At 38.6% G+C, this 17776-nt stretch overlaps 5 protein-coding genes, 2 non-coding genes and 1 pseudogene across 7 annotated transcripts in view; 7 read left to right on the plus strand and 1 right to left on the minus strand.

Moving 5' to 3' along the window:
* Nucleotides 1-4445, plus strand: part of LOC18781537 (DNA replication licensing factor MCM3) — a 5559-nt gene extending 1114 nt beyond the window's left edge. The window contains exons 4-18 of the mRNA XM_020563073.1: nucleotides 185-315; nucleotides 396-634; nucleotides 736-972; nucleotides 1159-1313; nucleotides 1405-1613; nucleotides 1757-1919; nucleotides 1996-2198; nucleotides 2421-2480; nucleotides 2569-2658; nucleotides 2795-2976; nucleotides 3151-3210; nucleotides 3396-3461; nucleotides 3570-3708; nucleotides 3938-4035; nucleotides 4124-4445. Of these exons, the coding sequence (XP_020418662.1) occupies nucleotides 185-315; nucleotides 396-634; nucleotides 736-972; nucleotides 1159-1313; nucleotides 1405-1613; nucleotides 1757-1919; nucleotides 1996-2198; nucleotides 2421-2480; nucleotides 2569-2658; nucleotides 2795-2976; nucleotides 3151-3210; nucleotides 3396-3461; nucleotides 3570-3708; nucleotides 3938-4000 (1997 nt within the window). The 3' untranslated portion in view covers nucleotides 4001-4035; nucleotides 4124-4445. The remainder of the gene's footprint in view (nucleotides 1-184; nucleotides 316-395; nucleotides 635-735; nucleotides 973-1158; nucleotides 1314-1404; nucleotides 1614-1756; nucleotides 1920-1995; nucleotides 2199-2420; nucleotides 2481-2568; nucleotides 2659-2794; nucleotides 2977-3150; nucleotides 3211-3395; nucleotides 3462-3569; nucleotides 3709-3937; nucleotides 4036-4123) is intronic.
* Nucleotides 4795-7194, plus strand: LOC18781536 (uncharacterized protein At2g34460, chloroplastic). Its single transcript, XM_007212603.2, has 5 exons — nucleotides 4795-5115; nucleotides 5227-5445; nucleotides 5573-5692; nucleotides 6183-6455; nucleotides 6566-7194. The coding sequence occupies exons 1-5, from the start codon at nucleotides 4843-4845 to the stop codon at nucleotides 6728-6730; spliced, it is 1050 nt and encodes a 349-aa protein (XP_007212665.2). The 5' UTR covers nucleotides 4795-4842; the 3' UTR covers nucleotides 6731-7194.
* Nucleotides 7342-9847, plus strand: LOC18779415 (uncharacterized protein At2g34460, chloroplastic). The gene is made up of 5 exons (XM_007211594.2): nucleotides 7342-7639; nucleotides 7756-7968; nucleotides 8099-8218; nucleotides 9143-9415; nucleotides 9509-9847. The coding sequence occupies exons 1-5, from the start codon at nucleotides 7472-7474 to the stop codon at nucleotides 9671-9673; spliced, it is 939 nt and encodes a 312-aa protein (XP_007211656.1). The 5' UTR covers nucleotides 7342-7471; the 3' UTR covers nucleotides 9674-9847.
* Nucleotides 11877-12422, plus strand: LOC18778445. The gene has a single exon (XM_020561652.1). The coding sequence runs from the start codon at nucleotides 11877-11879 to the stop codon at nucleotides 12420-12422; it is 546 nt and encodes a 181-aa protein (XP_020417241.1).
* Nucleotides 12759-12831, plus strand: TRNAR-ACG. The gene has a single exon. It is a non-coding gene; the product is annotated as a tRNA-Arg (tRNA).
* TRNAL-CAA lies at nucleotides 12923-13006 on the plus strand. The gene has a single exon. It is a non-coding gene; the product is annotated as a tRNA-Leu (tRNA).
* On the minus strand, nucleotides 13529-15859 carry LOC18780005 (uncharacterized protein At4g18257). The gene is made up of 3 exons (XM_007211837.2): nucleotides 15325-15859; nucleotides 14659-14979; nucleotides 13529-13959 (listed from the first exon to the last, which is right to left on the minus strand). Exons 1-3 carry the CDS (start codon nucleotides 15771-15773, stop codon nucleotides 13800-13802), a joined length of 930 nt encoding a protein of 309 aa, XP_007211899.2. The 5' UTR covers nucleotides 15774-15859; the 3' UTR covers nucleotides 13529-13799.
* The window catches only part of LOC18780506, a 5312-nt pseudogene continuing 3914 nt past the window's right edge, over nucleotides 16379-17776 (plus strand).

The raw sequence follows: 17776 nt of genomic DNA on the forward strand, positions 1-17776 counted from the left end.
GGTGGGACACCCATTTTTGTGGGTAATTCGAGGTCTGGGTGGTGTTGATTTGGGCCAGAAAACCATAAACCTCAAGCTGTTTCTTTTGCCTAATTTTCGGTACAGCTAATGAACTATGAAGCAATATTTTTGTCGGCAATATTAGGAATGGGCTTGTCTAACCTGGTAACTAACTCATTTGTAGGTTCTCTTGTGAGGCCAAAAGTTGTTAAAAGTGTTCACTTCTGCCCTACAACTGGAAACTTCACCACTCGTGAATACCGAGACATTACATCCAATATGGGTTTGCCTACGGGATCCGTTTATCCAACAAGGGTAATCTCAATTGTTTCTGCTTTAATGATATCTATTTCTATCATCGGAGAAGGGCCTCTTATAAAAAACTTTTGCCACAGGATGAAAATGGTAACTTATTGGTGACCGAGTATGGATTATGCAAATACAAAGATCATCAAACTTTATCAATGCAAGAAGTTCCTGAGAATTCCGCGCCTGGTCAGCTTCCGCGAACAGTAGATGTCATAGTTGAGGACGACCTGGTTGATGCATGCAAACCTGGAGACCGTGTGGCAATTGTAGGGATATACAAAGCTCTTCCTGGTAAAAGCAAGGGAAGTGTGAATGGAGTATTCAGGTAGCTTCAACCACGACAACTTCTTAAACTATCATCTTGGTTTCTCTTATCAATAGTGTTTTTTCTAGTTTTAAACTTGACTTGTTGGCCTTGTTGTGTAGGACTGTTCTCATAGCAAACAATGTTTCACTGCTCAACAAAGAAGCAAATGCACCAATTTACAGCCCTGATGACATAAGTAACATAAAAAAGATAGCAGACAGAGGTGATACATTTGACCTGCTTGGTAATTCACTGGCACCTTCTATTTATGGACATTCATGGATAAAGAAAGCAGTGATATTATTAATGCTTGGTGGGATGGAAAAGAACTTAACGAATGGCACTCACCTACGAGGGTAAGTTATGATTCAACTTGACGTGTTGGATGGATATTTTACTGTCTTAATTATGCTCAACTATCTGATCCGTCCCTTTTTCTCTTTTCTATTTTCTTTTCTTTTGCCTTTTGCTCTAAGGCCATGCCTAAGTGCTCCTCTAGCATAAAAATGAATCTTGATAAGGCAATGTCGTTTTTCTTTTAGTGACATTAACATGATGATGGTTGGTGATCCTTCTGTTGCCAAGTCTCAACTTCTAAGAGCAATCCTGAATATCGCTCCCTTGGCAATATCTACTACGGGCCGGGGTTCTTCTGGTGTTGGCTTGACAGCTGCTGTCACTTCAGATCAAGAGACAGGTATTGTAACATATTCATCTCCTGCAGTTGCACTTTAGCATTATAAGATGTTATTAGCAGGCATATAGTATACTAATCTCTCTGTTATCAGGAGAGAGAAGGCTAGAAGCTGGTGCAATGGTTCTTGCTGATCGTGGTGTTGTCTGTATTGATGAATTTGACAAAATGAACGATCAAGATCGTGTTGCCATACATGAAGTTATGGAGCAGCAGACTGTAACTATCGCCAAAGCTGGTATCCATGCATCCCTCAATGCACGATGCAGTGTGGTGGCTGCTGCAAATCCCATATATGGTTCTGTAAGTGGCACAACTAATGGTCATCAACAACCATTTAAATACATATTTGCAAATTTTTTTTTTTCTTTCTGAATCTTGTGTTTTATTTATTTATTTAGTTTTTTTTTTTTTTTTCTAATGCTGGTTGTTGTATGAGTGCGCAGTATGACCGTTCATTGACACCAACAAAGAATATTGGACTTCCAGACTCTTTGCTTTCTCGTTTCGATTTACTGTTTATTGTATTGGATCAAATGGATCCTGATATTGACCGCCAAGTCTCAGAGCATGTGTTGCGCATGCATCGGTATCGTTCTGCAACTGGAGGTAGTAAAGCAGTAATCTCTTGCTTAAGTTTTAGGATTTTTAAGAAGTATAAAATAAATTTTACTTATAAGTGCAGGTGATGCAATGCTTGATGGGAGCTCAGTATATGGAAGAGAAGAAGAAAATGAAAATGACACATCCGTATTTGTTAAGTATAACCGTATGCTACATGGGAAAAAAACAGAAAGGGGTCGGAAGCGTGATACCCTCACAATCAAGTTTCTTAAAAAGTACATTCATTATGCCAAGCATAGGATTCAGCCTGATCTGACTGATGAGGTGCTAATGTTTTACTTGTTAATTTATTTACCTTAATGAGATGTCTATGTTTTCCCTTTGTCTCGTCATTTGCGTTGCTTATTTTCAGATGCTGTTATTGCAATCTGCCATACCTCTTCTTGCAGGGAGCCTTTTCAGTTAGTTATGAACTTGTCTTCCCAACCAATCATTGCATTATGAGGCTATCTGACAACTAACAGCAACTTTTTTTTTTCCCAATAGGCATCTGAACAAATTGCAACAGCATATGCAGAACTCAGAAATGCCGGCTCAAATGCAAAGGTCAGCATTTGTCATCACTGTACGTATGAGACATGATCAATGCAATGTCTGTTTCTGATTATCACCTGATATTATCTTTTCTATTCAGACTGGAGGAACACTTCCAATTACTGCCAGAACTTTAGAAACTATCATTCGTCTCTCAACAGCTCATGCAAAATTGAAGTTGAGCAGAAAGGTGACTTGTCAACTTTAATTATTTTATAAGGATCTAATAGGATTAGTTCATTTTGCTTTTTCATTCATCACAGAAATCAGAATTATGGTTTCTTCAGTGTTCAAAGTCAAGGTAAAGGGTAAATCTGCCTTCACAGGTTTCAAAGTCTGATGTTGATGCTGCTCTTCAAGTTTTAAATTTTGCAATATATCACAAAGAGTTGACTGACATGGAGGACCGGGAGCAAGAAAGAGAGAGAGAATTGGAGAGGAATGGCAGAGCTGCCCATCGCGCAAGTGGAAATGACGGATCTGGAAATGGTACTGCCAATGAAGAACAGTAAGTTTTTACTTTTCAGAAATGTTCTATTTGTATAAAATGATATAATCTCTGTTGTATAACTAGACCACTGAAAATCTACAAGTTCTTTCTTCCCTTTTCCGTTAAATAACATTGCTATTGCTGTTGAATTCACAACCTTCAGCTGACCTCTTTCTCTCTTGGTTCTTGCAGAGCTGACCATTCTGCAGGTCAGAATGATGGGTCTGGCAACGGTACTGCTAATAATGAAGGGTAAGTGTTTTCTTTTTCTTCAGAAATTGCCTGTTTGTACTAACTGATGTAATCTCTGTTGTATAACTGTGCCCCCATGGTATCTGTAAGTCCTTTCTTCACTTTTCCCTTATTACGCCATTGGTAGTGCTGTCAAATTCACAACATTCAGTTGACTTTTTTCCTCTTGGTTTTCCCTGTGTTAGTTCAACTGATGCCATGGAAGTCGATGACCCTCCTGCCGAATCTGCTATTGATATTTCTCCTGAAAGGTCTGCCTGGCAGCGCAAAGTTGCTCTTCTGTTTTCTTGTTAATTCCATATCTGAGTTATCTGTTTCTAATTCCAATTCACTTTCTTTTATTCCCTCTCCGCCCACAGAATCAAAGCATTTAATGATTCTGTAAATCAACTAATGAAACAAAAGTTACAAAGCATATCCATTGAGGACTTAGAGAACGTTGTCAATTCCGGAGCAGATTTCCGTTACTCTAGGGCGGAAATAACGTTGCTGTTACAGGTAAAGTTTTCAATCATTGAATTCATTGGAAGAAATATTATAATCAAATGTGGTATCTTCAGTCTTTAGGTTTATAACAACATGATTGACTTTTTAATTCTTCATTTTGTAATTTTTTGAGCTAGTATCTTGTGTATGATGATGCCTATGTCCAGTTTGCTTTAATATGAATCGTGAGTTGCCTGCTAAAGAAAAGGAAAAATCATAACAGCAACTTCAAAATTTTCAGGAACTTCAAGCCAATAACATAGTGATGGTAAGCGATGGAACAGTGTTTATGATACTATCATGAGTTGCTAAAGGATCACCCGCAACATGTAATGCAAGGTAATCCAGTGGATTATTACTTCAAACGAATGTACTTCCCCCAAAATAGGATACTTTATTTGATTTTAATAAAGTAATGAAATTTCAGGGCACAGCGGAAACGTCACACTTTTGGAGGGGAACATATATCTTTTGTACTTCTGTTGTTGGCCGCGATGTATCTGCTTTGCCCGTGGTTCTTGAACGTGAAATTTAGAAGTAGATTTTTAGTGATGTAATCTTTGGATCATCTATTTTGCCCTGTTAATCCATTTGCTCTCTCGCCCTTTGAGTTGTAACTTAAAGAACATTTCTCCATATTCGCTTTATAACATATGCACAAATTTGTGACCTTAAAAATGTTCATCAGAACGCTTTATTGAAGGTGGAAAAAAATCAAGTAATGCTGCACTGCCGTATGGCCCATGTCATATGCATCTTTGCTTTTAAGAAATTTAGAACCAATTAGTTTGCAAAATTCCTTGAGGTGTTATTTTAGATATGAAATTTATTCATCTCCTTCCTTTTTATGTAAGTGAAGACTTTTTAACTCAGAAAAACAAAAACAAAAACCGAGGATTTAGTATTGAGGAGTGGGCTTAGGACCAAACAGAAAACATGGGCTTTGGACCAGCAAGAAAACTTGCAGAAAATATGTCAAGTTAGGAATTAGGGTTAATTCAATTTGATGGATTTGGAAATAATGATTATTGCCATTCAAGTAAAAGAACATATAAACCTCCAAAAAGAAAAGAAAGTAGTTGCTCAATGTAGCGCAGAACTGGAACGTGATGAAGCGAAGGCAAGAGGGAAGCCATTGCAAGGAGAATGAAGTTACAGAGCCACAGCCACAGCGCAATGGCATGCAATGACAGCAGGCTGTTTAGACTTGGAGGGCAAGAAATAAGTAGGAACCCTCCTCTGCCTCTCACTCTCAGGAAATCTCCTCGCCGTCTCTGCACTGTTCAATGCTCCCACAGCAACCATAGCCTTCCCTACCCTCCTTCTCTTTCCATAATCAAATCCACAAGCAAAGTGTTCTCTGCAATCTCCAACTCTCTCCCCAATATCATGTCTTTTCTCACCTCTGATTCCACCAAGGTACCTCTCTCTCTCTCTGATGTATTCCTTCTCTTTTCTTTTAATTTGTACTAAAACTGAAGAATGCCATCAATGCCGGTGTTAGCTTATTGTGTTTATCTCCTTTTTCAGATGGAAGGGAGTGACTTTACAGAGGAAGTTACTGAAGCAACTGAAATCTATATCAACGCCATTGGAAAAAAGAAGATTTTTGTGGCCGGTGCCACTGGAAGTACCGGCAAAAGAATTGTTGAGCGGCTACTGGCTAAAGGTTTTCGAGTTAAAGCTGGAGTTCGAGACTTGGACAAAGCCAAAACTATCCTTCCCCAAGACAACCCAGCTCTTCAAATTGTGAGTTTCTTGAGAATTTCAAGTGGAGGCATGAATTCATGCTGGAAACTCAATTGGGTCTCTTCTGTTTTTGGGAATGTTTAATGTATTTGATCTTGGATGACATAACGCATGTATTTGTTTGTAGGTGAAAGCTGATGTGACAGAGGGTTCTGCCAAGCTAGCAGATGCAATAAGTGACGATTCAGAAGCAGTAATTTGTGCCACGGGATGTCGCTCTGGATGGGATTTGTATGCTCCATGGAAGGTCAGTTCGATTCTGTATTTGTGCAATTAGCATCTATTCCCATCTCACACATGGAGCAAAATCATTATATACTGTATCACTGGTTTTGACTGATGTATGAATGCATGTTTCTAATGGATATCTTAAAATTTTCACTTTAAACATTTGTGGTACATATTAACATTCATGGAAACCTAAGGTTGCACGACCTTTTACTTCAGGTAAGCTGATAACTGCAAACATGTCTCTGCTACACAATCTTATAGCCACTTTTCAATTGATTACACCTCCCTACAATACGTGTTGACTAATGCTTAAAATTTATGTTGGTGAAACTCAAAGTCTTAGCCTTTGGCTAGCTACTTTTTCTTTGCTTCAGTGCAGTTTGACATGAGAATATCAGTAAGATTTTTTATAGTCCTAGAATTGCAAGTCTGCATTTTTCCTTTGGTGCACTTGTTGATATTGATGTTAATGTTATGCAGTCTGAAAAAAGGTTATTTCACTACAGGTTGATAATTTGGGCACCGTCAACCTTGTAGATGCTTGCCGGAAACTTGGTGTGAAAAGGTTTATCCTTGTGAGTTCCCTTTTAGTCAATGGAGCAGCAATGGGGCAGATACTCAACCCAGCTTACATCTTTCTTAATGTTTTTGGACTGACCTTAATTGCAAAGCTTCGGGCAGAGGATTATATTAGGGAGTCTGGTATGAACTATACGATTATAAGGCCTGGTGGGTTGAGAAATGAGCCTCCAACAGGAAATCTTGTGATGGAGCCAGAGGTAATCTATACAAATTTTAGGCTGACTTTATGAATTTTCCCATTTAATCTTGTGAAGTACCAAAAACTGAGTTGTTTCGATTTAATGCTCTCTCTGATCTTTCTTTGTAGGACACTCTCTACGAAGGCACAATCTCCAGGGATCAGGTTGCAGAAGTAGCTATTGCAGCATTAGTTCGTCCCCAAGCATCTTACAAGGTTGTAGAGATAGTTGCACGTGCCGATGCCCCCAAGCGTTCATATGGGGATCTTTTTAGTTCTATCACGCAACGGTGACCTCTGAGTTTGATTCCAAAACATTATGTTGGCACAGTAGTGTCCCATTTTTCAGAAGCCTTTCTGATGATGGCAGATATCCCAGCAACATCTCCAAGAGCAATGGTCACTTTTGAAAGAAGCGAAATTCACACGCACAATGATGTAGATGGTGAAAGCCATGGCCATTCTGCAACCCTGCATATCTGATTACTAGTTCTTTATGAACTTGTACTTTAGAAGTGGGTTTTGCTTTTGTTTGACAAAAATGAGAATGCAGAGAGTGAGTTTTATAGGGAGGGTCTGTGGAGTTGGCTACTGAGAAGAATCTGCCAAGCTGCTACATTATGTTGTTTTATTTAACCACAAACAAAATCATTTGAGGCTGGTGTGGCCTTTCACATAGTTTCATAGGATCATCTGCTTGTATTTTGGCTTTATCAGCTGCTACATTATGCTGCCTCCATAAAAAACGAGGTTCCTTTAGGTTTTAAGATTAAGGATTTTTGAATTTATAAAATTTTATATTTTCTATTAATTAAGCGGGTTAAAGTTTAGTATTTATCATATAGCGGCAGACAAAATAAACAAAACTAAAAATAAAAAGATGTAAAGTAGAAACACTGATGTGGAAGTTTGCAGACCCACAGTTTCACACCGCAAATGTCATGCAAAGACAGGGACCGTTTTGGTTGGAACTTGGACTTGGGCTTGGAGGACAAGAAAGAAATAAGTGAGTGTTAAGACTGTAAGATAAAGCAAATGGCAGCTCCTCTGCCTCTCATTTTCAGGAACCCTCCTCTCCGTCTCTGCACTCACCATCTTCTCTACCCTCCTCTTTCCATAGCCAAAACCTCAACCAATCCTTACTCTCTAATTTCCTACTCTCCCACCAACACCAGGTCCTTTCCCATCCTTAATTCCACTCAGGTATCTCTCTCTCTCTCTCTCTCTCTCTCTCTCCTGTACCCTTTTGTATTGGTCCTATAACTGAGTGTTGAAGAATGCCCTTAATGTTAGTATTACTATGTTGATCTCCGTTTTAGATGGAAGGGGATGAAATTACAGAGGAAATTACTGAGACAACTCAAACCAATGTAGTTGGGAAGAAGAAAGTTTTTGTAGCTGGTGCCACTGGAAATACTGGTAAAAGAATTGTTGAGCAGCTACTGGCTAAGGGGTTTGCAGTTAAAGCTGGAGTTCGAAACGTGGAGAAAGCCAAAGCTAGCCTTCCCCAAGACAACCCAGCTCTTCAAATTGTGAGTTTCTTCAAAATTGGAAATTCTGGTATTAATTCATGCTGGAAACTTAATTGGGTCTCTTTTGTTTTGGGGAATGATTACTTTATTGGGTTTTGGATGAAATGATTTCTTGTGTTTGTTTGTATAGGTGAAAGCAGATGTGACAGAGGGTTCTGCCAAGCTAGCAGAAGCAATAAGTGATGATTCAGACGCAGTCATTTGTGCCACAGGATTTAGCTATGGATGGGATTTGTTTGCTCCATGGAAGGTCACTTTGATTGTTTATCTGTGCAATTAGCATCTATTTCCTTCACTTTGTGGTGCAACTTTTATCTTTATGAAGTCCTTTAATTTTCGATTGAGGTAATTATGCAAAGGGGTTATTTGTTTAAGTTCAATCTTAACCAAATGTCGTGAGTTGGTAGATTTTGTTAGGAGTTAAATGCATAGTGGTGTGTAATCTTTATCCGAGAGCAGGTCAATAGCTAAAGAAGGTTGATTTTCATGACTTATTATTCTAGTTGTCTAATCTTTATCCGAGAAAGTAACATCTAGTGGAAAACTTTTACTGAATGAGGCCTCTCCTGATGATTAACAAGGTTCATAGACTGTGCCATCAGACACTGGTTCTGGTCAGGAAAGAATTTGATTAACAGCTTCTTCATTAGAAGAGTCACCGTTCTGGGGTTTTAAGTTATTATGCATGTGTTTTTTAATCGGTATGTATCATAAGATTTTCACTTTAGACATTTACAGGTAGTTAAACATAAAGTTTGCACAACCTTCTACTTGAGGCTGAGTTGATACCTGCAGAAGAAAACAGATTTGGTATACAATCTTATAGCAATGTTGCAGTTCATTGTACCTCCCTAGGATACATTTGTTTGCATTACTTTTACGTTAGCAATTGACTGATGCTTGAAATATGTCTGTGGAATCCGGGGTATTAGCCTCTGGCTAGTAATTGAAGGAACATGCCTTGCTCAAACATCTAGTGGAAAACGAGCTCACACTTTGCCTTTACTTCAATACAGATTTCTATTCTTATGCCACTAATATTTAATGGTTCTATATATGCACAACTCAGATATTTGATATTCCTAGAATTGCACATCTGCATTTGTTTTTTCTCTGGTGTACTTTGTGCTATTTGATAATATGTTGATGTCTGAGAAAGGTTATTTCAATACAGGTTGATAATTTTGGCACAGTCAACCTTGTTGAAGCGTGCCGTAAACTTGGTGTGAACAGGTTTATTCTTGTCAGTTCCATCTTAGTCAACGGAGCAGCAATGGGGCAGATTCTCAATCCAGCTTACATATTCCTTAATGTTTTTGGACTGACCTTAATAGCAAAGCTTCAGGCAGAGCAATATATCAGGAAATCTGGTATAAACTATACAATAATAAGGCCTGGGGGGTTGAAAAATGATCCTCCCACAGGAAACCTTGTGATGGAGCCAGAGGTAACACAATCTGTGATAATTTTTCCCCATTTAGTTTTGTTACTAAAAGCTGAATTGCTTTAACTTAATGTTCTTTCTGATCTCTCTTGGTAGGACACTCTTTCTGATGGCAGTATCTCCAGAGATCTGGTTGCAGAAGTAGCTATAGAGGCATTAGTAAATCCTGAAGCATCTTACAAGGTTGTGGAGATTGTTTCGCGTCCTGATGCCCCGAAGCGTTCATATGAGGATCTTTTTGGCTCCATCAAGCAACGGTGACCTTTGACTCACTGAGTTTGCTTCCAGATTATTATGTTGGCATATTAGTATCCCAAATTTTAGTAGCCTTCTCATGGAAGATATATATGTGCTTGCCTATAATGTTCCTTTTGCATTATCATTTCTTTTAGTTACTTTGGTATATATGAATCTGGCAACGGATTATTGTTCCATTCCATCGTCTTCCTTTCTTAACATAGATGAAAGAAGAATTGACATTAAATCTAACAATAATTGGCAAAAGTAGTAACATTATGGACCTGATTTCTTGAATCAAATTAGTTCATCATATTGAACGGCACTTCAAAAAGAAATGAACAAGAAAATAATGGAATCAAATAAACAAAATTAAAAGAACCAAGCCAGCAGAGAAGCCATGGCACCTAGTGCAGCAGGAACACCCAGAGCTGCTGCTGTGCTTTCCATTGGTGATGGCGCAGCAGCATCTTCAGCAGCAACCGTGGCCCCGAAAGAAGCGAAGCTCACAAGAACAATCATGTAGATGGTGAAAATCATGGCCAATTTGCAACCCTCCATTTTTTCTGATCACTAATTCTCAATTAGCAACTAGAAGTAACGAGGCAGTGCTAATGATCTGTAATAAGCAGAAGTGTAGAAGTGGGTTATGGTTTTGGTTTGATGAAAATGAGAATGCTTAATTGGGTTTTATAGGGAGGGTTTTATGGATTTAAGCCAATAAGAATCTGCCAGCTGCCACATTATGTTGCTTTAACCACAAACAAAATCATTTGAGGGTGGTGTTGTGCCCTTTCATTTAAATCCTGTACCAGCCTGTCTTTCAAATTGCAAGATTAGCGGAATCACTCTTTCCAGACAATTGCTTCGAATATTTGAATAATTTTCAGTGCCATGCATGTGACATTTTGAGCTTTGTGCTGTACACACATTATTAGGGTCTTTTGGGCCGCAAATTAAAGCCCACATGCTAGCAAACGGGCCCATCCAAATTAAAACCCAATTTATAGTAAAGCAGATATATTTTCACTAGGGGTGGGCACTCAAACCGGCGAACCGGAAATCCAAACCGAACCGCACCGAACCAAACCGAAAAAAAACCGAGTTGACCAAAAAGTCAAAAACCGGTCAAAAACCGAACCGGACCGGTTTGGACCGGTTCCGGATCCGGTTTCATGTCTTCAAAAACCGAACCTGTGAAACTAAAAAAATATATAATTTCAATATATATTTATATTTAATGCTATATTTTTAATTTCACTAAAAAAAACTTAATATTTATCCAAGTTCAATGTCAAAATATCTCTCTTTTCTCGCTTTAATATTTATTTTTTATATGAAATTGAATAATTTGTTAATTTTCAAGTAAAAATATTGTATTATAAAATAATTTAAAATAATAATTTTTATAATCCGGTTCAAAACCGAACCGGAACCGGAACCGGATCGAAACCGGTTCAAACCGAACCGGACAGTTTTTGAAATTTTTTTTATTAAAACCGAACCGAACCAAACCGGATGAATAGTACCGGATCGGTTCTAATTTGAGGCAAAAACCGGTCCAAACCGAACCGTGCCCACCCCTAATTTTCACTTTGCACTTGAGTTTGAATCTCACTCTTCATCATTAAGCCGACATACTAGCAAATGGGCCCATCATTAAAACCCATATTGGACCTACCAATTTAAAGCTCATTTACTATATTTATTTTTATACAAAAGATAATTTATTTTAATTTAATTTAAAGGAAATATAAAGTAAAAGAGAGAGAATGGTAAAATATTCAAAATACCAAAAAATGCCTTTGGTTAATGCAAATTTTAAGAATTGAAATTATTAATAAGAATAATATGGTAAATTCACACTTTTTTCATTAAAAAAATTAAAATTAAAAAAAAAATCAAATAATAAATCCTATTTTTATAGAACACAAGTAACTATTATTTTTTTTTAATTTTAAAAAAAAAAACCTCTCGCAAGCGAAAGGACATGCGAAGAGGCTAGTTTAATTTAAAGGAAATTCAAACCTGAAAATACATCCGTTTTACTCAACTAGACTAATCAACTTGACCAATCACACGTATTTACAAAGCCATTTACTATCCACTAACATCCATTTGAGTGAGCTCAAACTCTCTACTTTTTTTTTACCCAAAAACCAACTCTCTACTTTCTCTCTCTAGAGACTAATAAATGAGTCACTGTCAGCCGAAATATCGGCGAGTCATGCCGGCGGCGACAACAAAGCTCCGAGAAATAGAAGTGATGATAATCTCGGCGCAAGACCTGAAGAACGTGAAGCACGTGACGCAGGTAAGAGCGTACGCGGTGGTGTACGTGGAGAAGGAATACCACGCTGCAAGGACGGGCGTGGACGAGCAGGGCGGGACCAGCCCCACGTGGAACGAGGTCGTCAAGGTGAAGTTCCGGGAGGACCTGCTGGAGAACGACGTGCTAGCGGCGCTGAACGTGGACATCTACGCGCAAGGGCGCGTGAGGGAGAAGCCGGTGGGCAGCGCCAGGGTGCTGCTGTGCGACGTTTTGAAGGGCGGGGACGAGCGGGAGCCGGCGGATAATCCAGTGCAGTGCATGACGGTGCAAGTGTGGAGGCCGTCTGGTAGGCCCCACGGGCTGCTGAACCTGTGGGTCCCGCCGACAGGGAGGTTCTTGATGAGGAGGGAGTCTTTATCGTTTAGTGCGAGGGAAGCGGTGGACGGTGAAGAGGTGGAGGTGGAAGAGGAGCCTGTGGTGAAAGGTGGCGAGGAGGCATAGGTTTTGGTGTTGCGGTTGATGTGTCAGTAATGTGCATGCAGGACACGTAGAGCTATTCAGTTTCTCATGCATGCACTGCTAGTGCTTTGTTTAATTATGTTTAATTATGTTTTTTTTCTTGGTGGGGTTTGTTTAATTATGTTGAATTTTGACCATTTTACTCCCTTTTTTTTTCTTATTTTATTTATCTGCCTCATACAAAAAAATTTATTCAGAAGAATAATTTTAATTCAAGGTAATTACAACGATATTAGTTCCTTTAAAGGTTGGATTTCACAACTTGCCTTGATTCTATCTTACTACAAATAAAATTACAAAGCTAGGATACCAACAAGCGACTCTGTGGCCCAATGGATAAGGCGCTGGTCTACGGAACCAGAGATTCTGGGTTCGATCCCCAGCAGAGTCGTCTCTACTTGGGTTTTTAAATATTTTTACTTTTATATTGTAATGCCATTGTACTTACTGAAGTAATTTATTCTGAAGAATTATAACCATCAGTCAGGATGGCCGAGTGGTCTAAGGCGCCAGACTCAAGTTCTGGTCTTCGAAAGAGGGCGTGGGTTCAAATCCCACTTCTGACATCAATTTTTTTTTTGGAGATTCATTATGGGGTCAAATTATAAAAATACCTCATATGAAATGGACTTTAGAAACACACCCAAAACTTATTTACAACATAACAAAAAAGCTTTTAACTTTTTATAAATTACAAAATTGCCATCAATTTCTTAAAACAAGCCTAACTCCAAAATCTTATAAAAATACCCAAAACACTTCATAGGGCATCAACGTAATTTAATAATTAATATTAAATTCAATAAGGCCAGCTGTCATTTTTTGAGTTTTTTTTGGGTTTGTTTATAGAAATTCAATTGTGTAGAATTTATTTATAATATTAGTGCTAAAAATGAGTATATCACTAAATATCTCTTCTTCTTTTTTCTCACCTCATTTATTCAACATTTAATGCTATCATGTTTCCCTCAAATTTGTTACATTTTTATACCTTTAATTTCTTGTGCTACCAAACAAATTATGAGTAACAATATTGTCCAAATCTTCACGAGTAACAATATTGTCCCGAAATTCAGAAGACACATAGGTTAAACTGAAAAACTGATTGTGAATTAGCAATCTCGCTTCACACTTGATGATAATTTTCTTGTAATGTTAATAACTGTACAGAAGTACAAACATGAAGAAACTACAAACAGAGCCACTTTGTGGGATTAAATTGATTGAATTTTTTTTCTTCCTATTAAATAGTAACCCTGAAGTGAACAACAGGACTCGGAAACCGTCACATGATTATGCTCGTTGTGAGTTCAAGATGACTGCTAGAATAATGTTGTGGAAATCGTCTCCTGCTGCCTATTATGTCTGTTCCTTGTTGGATGCCGCTTTTAGTTTCTCCAATTGTTTCCTTATATATGCCTGTTTTAACTTCTCACGACGAGCCCCTGCTTGCTCTTCCCTGCGCTGTTTGAGCTCAGATGCCTTCTCTCTCGCTACATTTGCTTCTTCGTGTACTTCCCTGAAGAAAAGGAACACGAGTGAAAATCATGAGATGACTGTTGCCAGGAGCATAGAGATTTCAATCAAGCAATCAGCATCCGTTGCAAGGACTATAAATGATTAGAATCAAGCAATAAGAAACATACTACATAAATGGAGAAACTCGTTAGTAAACAGACAAATAGTAAAATGGGAGAAAAAACCCTAAGCCAAATCATACTTTCATTTATTGATGAACCAGAGTCCTAGCTTTTGTCTCTAAAGCTTAGGTCTAAAGCTATATTATTTTATCCTTTAGCAGGATTTGTCTCAAACTCAGGTTTATTCAGCTCATTTCCTGCAGGACATCTTTCTATCTATGGCCTGGCACTCAAGACATTGTACAGGAATAAGAGAGGTGCAAAATATTCAGCTTAAGAAACTAATCAATATCAGTGAGATTCTAGTTCTACTACCCAACCCGCAGCCCAAATATGAGTCTCTGCTCAACCACTTCACCGTAGCCGTAGAGGCTTAGATGAGTAACAGCAGCAACAACCAAATTACAGTGGCTAAATGTTAAAGTCTCCAGATTATTATAGAAAGTGGCATCACTGAAGAATAACAATAGCAAAAATACACTGAAGTGATGAAATCCTTTAATTATTTGATTACTTCTGGTTAACTAAACTTTCATAGAGCATAGATCATTTATACCGGAATAATTTGAAATTGTTACCTCACAAAACTCTTGTAAACATCATTGTCCATTGTTGCTGCTGCTCGCCCAAGCCCCAACGGTTTCATGCTAAACAGCATGGAAGCATCACTCTCACCATCTTGATTCTCCGAAGATACTACAGCAGGCAAATCATAATGCTGAGTTTGCTGCGGTTCATCCTGGTCAACTCTCTTGCAAAAAAAATCCACACAATACTTCTCCTTATCTTCCTCATCAGATAGCTCCCCCTTTACTAGCTTATCATACAATGCGGCCTTCCTCTCTAATGCTGCATAGCTAGCTGATCCGTCATTAACTGCTTTGAGCTCAAGCTTGTCTCTGAATATAAACCAACAAAAACACAAAATTGATCTTAGCAGGAAGCCAAATTAAAGACTAGGGATACTATCCTTAAAGTTCTTCATATTGTAAGAAGCACAAGAAACTGTTGGCAGCGGACGATAAAATTCAAACCTTCCAAAACAGAGAGCTCAAAAATTTCATCTTATATCTAAGCAGCACCCAAAAGACTCATAATTTATACTCAGACAACAGTAAGAACCCTAGATACCAAAATGAACCCTAACCCAGAATTACACCAATACTAGCAAATTACGCATAATTAAGGAAATGGAAATTAAACCCAGAAACAAAAATTGCGTAAAAAGAAAGAAAAATACGTACTTGTGGGCCCGGGCATCGACGCCGGAGTTCTTGGCGGACAAGGGATCGTGTGACGTGATCTTCTTCTTGGCGCGGTGGAACTCGACTTCTGAGCCGGCGAGTTCCTTGGACTTCTTGGAGTCTTCTTGCGACTTATAGAGTTGGGCCTTGAGCTCCATTATCGAGGAGGCTCCGACGCCGGCGATGGCGCGGTGCTTCTTGGGCATAATTGAAGATTCCGTTAGCCATCCCAAGGATTCCACCACCACACTTCTCTTCTTCGTCTCCTCCTCCGCCATTTCTGCAATTTCAGGATTGAGATCGTTGGCAGTGACGTAGCTTTCTTCTTCTTCTGTTTGAATTTGATTGATTGGAATATCTGAATTCGTTTCGGTTTGCGAGGGCGGGTGGTGGTGGATTCGTAATGGACTCCACCGCCACATAATGTGGGCCGGCCCATTTGGGTTCATAGTTGTTTATTGTTTCTTCCTTTTTAGTTTGCCGGTTTTATCATTTTAGTCATCGTGGTTTTAATTTTGTCAATTTTTTTCTTATAATTTCAATTGGAGCAATTTAAGAACACGTTTCAATTTCTGTTAAATTCCTCCAAATTCTGTTAAGTTTTGACCAAGTGACCTTCATGTGGAGAGGTATTTCAATGCGTTCGAGGCATCTATCTAACCGTAAAACACAAGATGCTACTATTCCCATTCACTTCACGTCCAAAATTTGAAGAAGTTTCTTGGCAAATCCCAATGCAATTTCAAAACAGCCCTCTCTCCCTAACTAGGAGGATTAGAATTTTCGTGGTGGGTGGTGGACCGCTCTGTCTATCTTACCTTAGTGAGCAAGTTCCATCTTTCCAAAAAGTAGTCTAGCCTAGTACTGCTTTTAGAAAGGAAGTCATCTGATTCCTCCTCCCAGTCAAGAGTAAAACGGTATAAAACCAATTTGATTAATAAACTCTTAACAACAAAATCCCAAGTATTCTAAAAACAAATAATGTTACAATAGCTATTCTCACACTCTCCTTCATTCTGTCCATTTGCACTCATCCCCCTGTTTTTATATTTTGATTTTTCTTTTGCTTACTCAATTACCAAAGTACAAAAGTAAAGGGAAAAGGAGTGCGAATGGATACAATAAGAACGTGAAAATCACTACCCTTTTTTTATACCTCGTCACGTAATCTTCACATTAGGAGGAACATTTATAATCTTATTACTGCGAAGTAGGGAATCATGACATTCGTTGCTCTATATTCGTTGCAAGACACAGGGAATAACTGCCATGACAAGTTTGTTCGTTTTTTTCTTTTGGTTTTTTTTTTTCTTCTGCTAGAATTACCATGACAAGTTATTTACTGTGTGTGAGATGGACTGAAAGGCTAAGAATCTCTCACACCTCTGTCCTCTTCTCTTTTCTACATATAGTGGCTTCCTGGGCTTAATGAAATTTCTTCTCACATAGCTAGCAGTTGGTGGTCTGAGTGCTTACATTTCAAATTCAGTGTGAGACTCGTTCTCTCATTTGCATTAGCTTCTTTTCTTTTTTTCTTTTAGATTTTACTTTCACTTTAGTTCTTCACAGCTATTAATTTCAATTATTTTTCTCAGATACACAAGTTGCCATCAATTAGTCAACATGGTTAAGACAGTTGAGTTGTGTGGATTTTGCTCTGTTCAGTCCCCGGAAGCAGTGACAGAGTTTGTGGAGAAACATACTGGAAGAGGCACTGTTTATGCTGTGAAGGTCTTCCACAAAGATGGAAAAACAAGAGCATCTGCCATCGTTCAATTCACACATGCAGAGTTTGCTGAAATGATACTGACATTAGCCGGAGATCATCTTCGAAGAAACGTGCCGTATGGGAAATCAAATGTTAAAGCTGCAGAAATGAAGTTCGACATGGTACCTGACTCAGAAACCTTTCAACCTAGCATGGAACTTGTAAAGCTGCACTTTGGATGCCAGATTTCTAAGGAACGGTTTTCTGTGCTTTTGACACTATCCGATGTTTCGGTGAAATTTGGGATGATACTTAAACATTTCTACTTCTTTTTCTCTTATGATTATGTTGAATATAAGCTAGAAATCTCCTATGACAATGTTAGCCAGATTGAGCTACATAGTCCATGTGATCAACTTGCAAAGTTTCTTCTCATTAAGGTTTGGTTCCCCTGTTCTCGTATATATTAATCTGCCATGCATCCTTTCTATACTTGGTTTGAATGCTGCTGAAACAGGCTTTGATCTTCCTTAAACATAAAACAATTACTATATTATGTGTGGCTCTTTTTGTTTACTGGGCGGGGGGGCCGGGGGGGGCGGGGGGTGGGGTGTGGTGTGTTTGGGGAGATTGTTAACATTTTTCAATTACTATATTTTGTGTGGCTCTTTGGGGGGGGAAGATTGGTTACATTTTTCTCTTCTTTCATTCTTCTCCTGCTAGTTACGCGTGCCCTCGGATTTA

This window comes from Prunus persica, chromosome G4 (genome assembly GCF_000346465.2).
Source record: "Prunus persica cultivar Lovell chromosome G4, Prunus_persica_NCBIv2, whole genome shotgun sequence".
Taxonomy (NCBI): Eukaryota; Viridiplantae; Streptophyta; class Magnoliopsida; order Rosales; family Rosaceae; genus Prunus; species Prunus persica.

What these genes read in the sequence shown, in the direction of transcription:
- LOC18781536 (XM_007212603.2), top strand. Translation starts at nt 4,843, where the DNA reads ATGAAGTTACAGAGCCACAGCCACAGCGCAATGGCATGCAATGACAGC. An exon ending in ATTTGTATGCTCCATGGAAG is followed by an intron (nt 5,693 to 6,182) that starts GTCAGTTCGATT and finishes ATTTCACTACAG; the next exon opens with GTTGATAATTTGGGCACCGT. An exon ending in ATCTTGTGATGGAGCCAGAG is followed by an intron (nt 6,456 to 6,565) that starts GTAATCTATACA and finishes CTTTCTTTGTAG; the next exon opens with GACACTCTCTACGAAGGCAC.
- LOC18779415 (XM_007211594.2), top strand. Translation starts at nt 7,472, where the DNA reads ATGGCAGCTCCTCTGCCTCTCATTTTCAGGAACCCTCCTCTCCGTCTC. An exon ending in ACAACCCAGCTCTTCAAATT is followed by an intron (nt 7,969 to 8,098) that starts GTGAGTTTCTTC and finishes TTGTTTGTATAG; the next exon opens with GTGAAAGCAGATGTGACAGA. An exon ending in ACCTTGTGATGGAGCCAGAG is followed by an intron (nt 9,416 to 9,508) that starts GTAACACAATCT and finishes CTCTCTTGGTAG; the next exon opens with GACACTCTTTCTGATGGCAG.
- LOC18778445 (XM_020561652.1), top strand. Translation starts at nt 11,877, where the DNA reads ATGCCGGCGGCGACAACAAAGCTCCGAGAAATAGAAGTGATGATAATC.
- LOC18780005 (XM_007211837.2), bottom strand. Translation starts at nt 15,773, where the DNA reads ATGAACCCAAATGGGCCGGCCCACATTATGTGGCGGTGGAGTCCATTA. An exon ending in GTCGATGCCCGGGCCCACAA is followed by an intron (nt 14,980 to 15,324) that starts GTACGTATTTTT and finishes GTTTATATTCAG; the next exon opens with AGACAAGCTTGAGCTCAAAG. An exon ending in GTTTACAAGAGTTTTGTGAG is followed by an intron (nt 13,960 to 14,658) that starts GTAACAATTTCA and finishes CCTTTTCTTCAG; the next exon opens with GGAAGTACACGAAGAAGCAA.